The sequence below is a fragment of the Triticum dicoccoides genome, chromosome 6B (assembly GCF_002162155.2).
Source record: "Triticum dicoccoides isolate Atlit2015 ecotype Zavitan chromosome 6B, WEW_v2.0, whole genome shotgun sequence".
NCBI lineage: Eukaryota > Viridiplantae > Streptophyta > Magnoliopsida > Poales > Poaceae > Triticum > Triticum dicoccoides.
Window position 1 is genome coordinate 28857337 of NC_041391.1, and position 6620 is coordinate 28863956.

Genomic DNA, 6620 nt, shown 5'->3' on the forward strand with positions numbered 1-6620 from the left:
CATAAAGAGGAGTGTGCGTGTGTTGTGAGCTTCTGTCGGTATTGTGTTTTAAAGAAAAAAGTTCTTTGAGGACAAAGAAGGAGAAAATCACTCTATGATAGAAGGGAGAGAAACTCTAATTTTTCTTAACCGGAGAGAAGAAACTCATTAATATTTTTCGAGGGGTATAAAGTCAAGTTTAATTGACCAAATGCGATAGAATGTGGAATACTTCTCGGATTATGGGGTTGACCTTGCCACACATGGCGCCCCCAACCTAACAAATGCGAAAATTTGGCTAGACTATGTGCTTCATTGTCCGAATCACGACCTTTGAACGTAAATTTAAAATTAAATAGATGCCCGCAGTCGTATCTCACTTATAATGAGACACAACGCCCTTGATTGCCCTTGCTGATATCTCTCCCACTACTTGCTTTGAATCAGAAGCAACGATGAGTTGCTGAAGGAGAAGAAGATCTTCTGCTAGGGATAAGGCCTCCCTACAAGTGATTGCCTCGAGTGTTGCCGGATCTTAGACACCACGAATCATCAAAACCGAGCTCCCAAGCGATCGGCTCCTACAAGCGATTGCCTTGAGTGTTGCCGGGCCTTGGACACCATGAATCACCAACACCGAGCTCCGAAGAGATAGTCTCCCTACAAGCGGTCGCTTCGAGTGTTGCCGGATCTTGGACCATTAACAGCGGGGAGTCCAATGTCTAATGATTAAAATTCGAAGAGGTTTTTTTTTAGATTCATTAAAATTCGAAGAGGTAAGCCTATAGGATGAAAAATTGGGTCCAAGTAGAGCCCAATGCTGAAGCGAACGACAAGAACAGAGAATGGCAGCCCATTTCTCACCGGCTCCCATTTCTTTCCTTCCCCACACCACAAGTAGACCACCGCCGCCATCGCCGCCGCCGGCGGCGGCCGCCTGCGCCATGCTCCGCCTCCGATGTCTAATGATTAAAGTTTAGAATTTCAAATTTTTGTTCGCTTTCTTTTACAAAAAATGCTCCCACTTTCAAATTTTGCTCGGGAATTTCGAAAGATGTTTCCCCTTTTAAATGGGTGTTGGACCATTAACAGAGGGGGAGTCGACGATTAAAAATTGGGCCGAATTAGAGCCCAGCGCTGAACCGAATGACAAGAACCGAAAATGGCAGCCCATTCTCACCGGCCCCCATTTCTTTCCTTCCCGACAGACCACACAAAAATACCTCCGCTGCCGCCATCGCTGCCGGCCGCCGCCGCCGCCGGCCGCCTGCGCCATGCTCCGCCTCCGAGGGTGCATCGTTGCCCATCTCCTCTCTTTCTCCTCCACCTCTGGCCCGGCCATCTCCCCCCTCCACCGGCTCCTCTCCGCATCGGCAGCCGCCGGCCCCATTTCCCCGAACCCCAGTGGATTCGCCGTCGAGGAGTACCTCGTCGACACCTGCGGGCTCACCCGGCCCCAAGCCCTCAAGGCCTCCACCAAGCTCTCCCACCTCAAGTCCCCCGCCAACCCCGATGCCGTCCTCGCCTTCCTCTCCGGCGTCGGCCTCTCCGGCGCCGACGTCGCCGCCGTCGTCGCCAAAGGTCCGCAGCTCCTATGCGCGAAAGTGGACAAAACCCTGGCTCCGGTGGTCGATGGGCTCACCGGCCTCGGCCTGTCGCGTTCCGACATCGCCCACGCCTACTTCCGCTGTAGATCCATAGTCCCCAAGCTGCACTACTACCTTCCCCTCTTGGGCTCCTCCCACAACTTGCTCCGGCTGCTCAAGCGGGGAGGATCCCACCTTCTGTCATCGGACCTCGACAAGGTTGTCAAGCCCAATGTTGCCTTCCTGAGGGAGTGCGGGCTAGGTGATTGTGATATTGCCAAGCTGTGCATCCATCGGCCAAGGATGCTCACCACCAACCTGGAGCGCGTCCGGGCGATGGTGACATGCGCCCAAGGTATAGGTGTGCCCCGTGGCTCTGGGATGTTCAGACAAGCGCTACATGCTGTCGCATTCCAAAGCGAGGAGAAGATTGCCGCCAAAGTGGACTACTTGAAGAACACATTCAGGTGGTCTGCTGCTGAGTTGGTTATTGCTTTGTCTAAGGCTCCGATGCTGCTGAGGATGTCAAAGGACATGCTACAGCGCAAGTCCGAGTTCCTGCTATCTGAGGTGGGGTTGGAGCCCATGTACATTGCTCATCGACCGATAATTATTTGTCTTAGCCTGGAGGGCCGGGTCAGGCCCCGGTACTATCTTGTAAAGTTTCTCAAGAAAAATGGACTGCTAGATCGTGACTTGAGCTTCTATACTGCGGTCAAGATGACTGACAAGGTATTTGTGGAGAAACTCATATCCCCTCACAAGGAAGCTGCGCCACACCTTGCTCAAGACTATGCAATAGCTTGCAAAGGGGAAGTGCCTACTAATTTCTGATTTACATGAACAAAGAAGGGCTATGGAAATTGGGTACAGCCTATGGCACAACAAAGTTATCACCCTGTCTGTAAGCTGGTACTTCCTGTTTCGGTGTTCTTTGCCTAAGATGATGATGTTGGTTGTTTACTGTAGTATGCCTGTTACATGCTAGTTAGTCATTGCTAAGTGCTAACTCCTTATGAAACTGAAATTTTGATTCCTGAACCCCCATATGTTGATGTTGTCATTTCTTAGAGAAGATCTCTGTAAATGAGAAGTCCATGGATATATATTTGGTTCCGACTTCCATTTTGAAGATAATGCAAATTGGATGTGTGGGTGGATCAATTTTGTGCCGAAACCAGCACCCATGAAACCAGAAAGCAAAAGACTAACAATGTGTCATTTTCCACTGAAATGTATCACCCTGCTGTTCGGATTCATAAACTTTTCTTTAAAAAGTTTTACTTGAGCAAAATTAATGGTTAAGATGCTAGATTTTTTCACTTGTATTAGACTTAATTTTTTACTCATAAGTTCCAGCTAACCATCTCTCAAATAAAAGAAGATGGACCCAATTAGTCTGATGTAAATTTTCTACTGCACTTTAACATAATATTGTGAGGCTGAATTACCATAATTAAGCATGAGTATATTTTTCTTAATTTGAAACGATGGATGACCGCAGATGGGTTGAGTTTTGTGATGTTCAGTTCTGACTATTTAACATTCATTTTTGACCGAAGAACTGGATGTTTCGATTGATGTGTCTGGTCAAATATGTATTTATGATTAAGGTGAGTGTTGTGTTTCTCAGGTTTACACTGCAATGACCACTGTTCTTTCTTATAAACAGAAAGTGGATTTATATACTAGGTCCGCATGATTGTTCTCCTTGGGCAAGGTCGCTACAGCTGTATGCCTATTTCGGTGATTATTCACTTTATAAGAATGCAAATGTATGATTTAAAACTTAATTAGCATCTCTTGTTCTGCAAGATACTGCTGTCCAATAAATAGTAGTAGTAGCGACAGTCAGTTCTTGGTACAGTGTGTAGTCTGGCTGAATACTGAAAGAGTTTGGTGCAGACTTGTCCATCTCTCTTGTTGCTATGAGGTGTGCCCTTTCAGAAACCAGCATTGTGTTGTGCCACAACCGTTTATGTTTACATAGCTTCTAACTTCCAGCTACAAAGATTTAAGTGCCCACAGTTGCAAAAGAAAAGAGTCCACATCCAGTACTCAGCTTATTTCTTACAGTTAGTTCTGCTTTAGTTGCATTCTATTGCAGTTAATAACTTACTATTGTATCTTCAGTTCATTCTATTTAAGTTATATTTTTTCAAGACTAAAACTATGAATTTCGACCATCGTGTGTTATATGAAATAAAAATAATAATAATATGAAAGAATATTGCAAGAGAAATTTAATGAGTGATTGCATGCTCCCTCAGCAGGAGCAGCGCAGCTCGTGGCATTCTAAGCATCATCATCTGGCACTGGTGTTTTCCTTGCGAGAAGCAGTCGAGCCAAGGCGAAGGAGAAACGGCTGTCTGTCGTTGCCTAACCCCAAAAGGATAGATGCACGGCTCTGAACTTTTAGGATACCAGCTGTTGTTTTTATCTTTTAAGCAGGTAATTTCAAATTGAAATCGAGAATGTTACCCGCTGATAAGCTGCTGCAGCCTGCAGGTACTCATCGCCATCTTGATCTCGGTTTGAGAAGTAGAGATGAACTCCTTTCAACTTAGGACTAGTTATGTTTGATTTAACTAGGCGATCCACTTACCTAGTCATCTCCGGTCCTTGCTTTCAATTTCTGAACCCTCCCAGTGTTTCATCTTTCATGGCGGCGGTGACCATCAGACCCCACCGAGCATTGTCAATGGTTTCTTGTTCTGATTGGAGACAAGCTTTTGGCTGGAGCTCTGGAAGCGACTGAAATTGGCAGTGTCTGCTCCATGGACTGCGGTTCTGATCTGTATGTTTTCCAGTTTGTACAAGCTCGCTTCAGTATGTATGCACACGTCAAACCAGAATGTTAAGACCCAAAATCAAAGAAATAGAACCTCGGCGTCATATAGCTAGGCTGAAGCGATACATCCAATCCATGAACCGCTAGCTAGGCTGGCTTCAGGTAAAAAGAAAAAGAAAAACAGCAACGTTTCTGATAACAGTCTGGAAGCATCGCAGTACTCATTGTACCACTCACAGCAAGCATATACAGTACAAGCAAGATTTACTAGGCCCAAACATTTCCAAACTCTTGTGTGCTTTAGTTGCATCAGTTTTACAGCTCAAGAAAAGAAATCAAATACACAGTGCAAATGTTAATTAATTATGACAGCAGAATTCATCGAGAGGCAGATTGATCGAATTAACAGAGGGATGCCTTGGCTTCACCGGTTTGAGAAGTAGAGATGAACTCCTTTCAACTCCGGTTTTCTTCATTTATCCTTCTTTCTCAACGGTTTTCTTTGGGTTTTTTGCTTTTCTTTCTTTTTATGGTTTATTACATCAGTTTTAGAACATTTTTGATTGATTTTTTTGTTTCCTATGTTCTGTTTGTATCATTTTCCCTTGGTTTTGTATGTTCATTTACATGTACATGTGAAACATTTTTTCTACATGTTAAACATTTTAAAACTACAAAATAAACTTCTTTTTTCAAATAAATGTTTTGATGGTTACAATTTTTTTAAGGTCAAGTGCATTTTTTATACACGTTTTAGCATTTTTTTCATACATGACTAGCATTTTAAATACAATGATTAACAGTTCTTTCAAATACATGTTTGATGTCTGCTTTTTTCATAAACAATGCACATATTTCATATACATCTGAAACATTTATTTCATATACAATTAAAAAATAAAATAGATGATTAATATTTTATAATGTCTCATATATTTTTCTGAAATGCGTGAACATTTTAAAAATGCCACAAACATACTTTTGTATGCTATAATTTTTTTTATATATACGTTTACTTTTTTTATAATGTCACAGACATTTTTTTAAACACGTTTTTTTAATGTCACAATTTGTATTCTTAGTATGCTATCAGCATTTGTTTTTGAATAAAACTAACATTTGTTTTACATTGTGTTGTTTTTTTTAAAATTCACGATTTAAATTATTTCTATTTTTTTGCGTTGAAATATATGTAATTACGATATTTCATACAATAATAATAAAATAAAATATAACGAACAAAGGAAAAAGAACAACAGAAAAGATGAACTTACCTGGAACATACCTGGGCCGGCCCACTCACGAGCTGTTGCTCAACTCGCGTTAAGCGAGGTGTACACGCGCCCCCATCCAAGGTGGGCTGTTCTTTGGTAAGAAGCGCCCATGCGCATGAATGAATCTTGATGTGGGTAAATCCACGAAATCACTAGTTAAGGAGTACTCGATGTGAAGATCATTTTAATTTCTCAGGTTGCGACAAGTGGCGTGCTGCACGTGCGTCACTTGTCGCAACCTGAAAGTTTTCCCTTTTTTTGTAGATCTGTTCATTCAAAACGTTTCCTCTTAAATCGTGCATCCAAATCTCGAACCGCTTTCACCGTTGGATTCCTCGCGTCTAGATCTTCAAAACTAGATCCCATGTTGATAGGTTTTGATGAACTTTTTTTTCATGATAAAACCGGACGAAAAAACCGAACCGGGAGCACGGGTTTTTCCCTTTTCGAAAGATGCACGCCCGTGCCTTTGACGAAATCACAACCATGCCTCTCGCGGAAGCAAAACCGTGCCTCTCACAAAAAAGAAGAAGAAAAAACGTGTTTTTTCGTTTCCGAGAAGGCACGGCTGTGACTCGCGAAAGCACAACCATGCCTCTCGCGAAAGCAAAGCCGTGCCTCTCGCGAAAGAAGAAAAAAAAACAGAAAATGCGTTTTTTCGTTTCCAAGAGGCACGGCCGTGACTCTCGCGAAAGCACAACCGTGCCTCTCGCGGAAGCAAAACCTTGCCTCTCGCGAAAGCACAACCGTGTCTCTCGTGGAAACAAAACTGTGATTCTCGCGAAAGAAAAAAAAACACAATTTTTTGCGTAAAAAAGACAAAAAAATTGGTCGAAAAACTAGGGAAGACCGGTGGAAAACCAAAATATCAAAAAAAAATAAAAAACCGTTTAAAAAGCCGAAAACGCGTGCGGAAAATTAAAAAAAGAAATCCGAAGGAAGCACCCAGAGCGCGACACATGGCGAATCACTGAGAGCGTGCCAAGTGGC

At 43.0% G+C, this 6620-nt stretch overlaps 1 protein-coding gene across 1 annotated transcript; it reads left to right on the forward strand.

The window, feature by feature from the left end:
* The first annotated feature begins 1232 nt into the window (after positions 1–1232).
* On the forward strand, positions 1233–2788 carry LOC119325021 (transcription termination factor MTERF4, chloroplastic-like). Its single transcript, XM_037598778.1, has one exon. The coding sequence runs from the start codon at positions 1254–1256 to the stop codon at positions 2397–2399; it is 1146 nt and encodes a 381-aa protein (XP_037454675.1). The 5' UTR covers positions 1233–1253; the 3' UTR covers positions 2400–2788.
* Positions 2789–6620: the final 3832 nt, after the last annotated feature.

Coding starts and splice junctions, on each gene's coding strand:
- LOC119325021 (XM_037598778.1), top strand. CDS start 1,254: ATGCTCCGCCTCCGAGGGTGCATCGTTGCCCATCTCCTCTCTTTCTCC.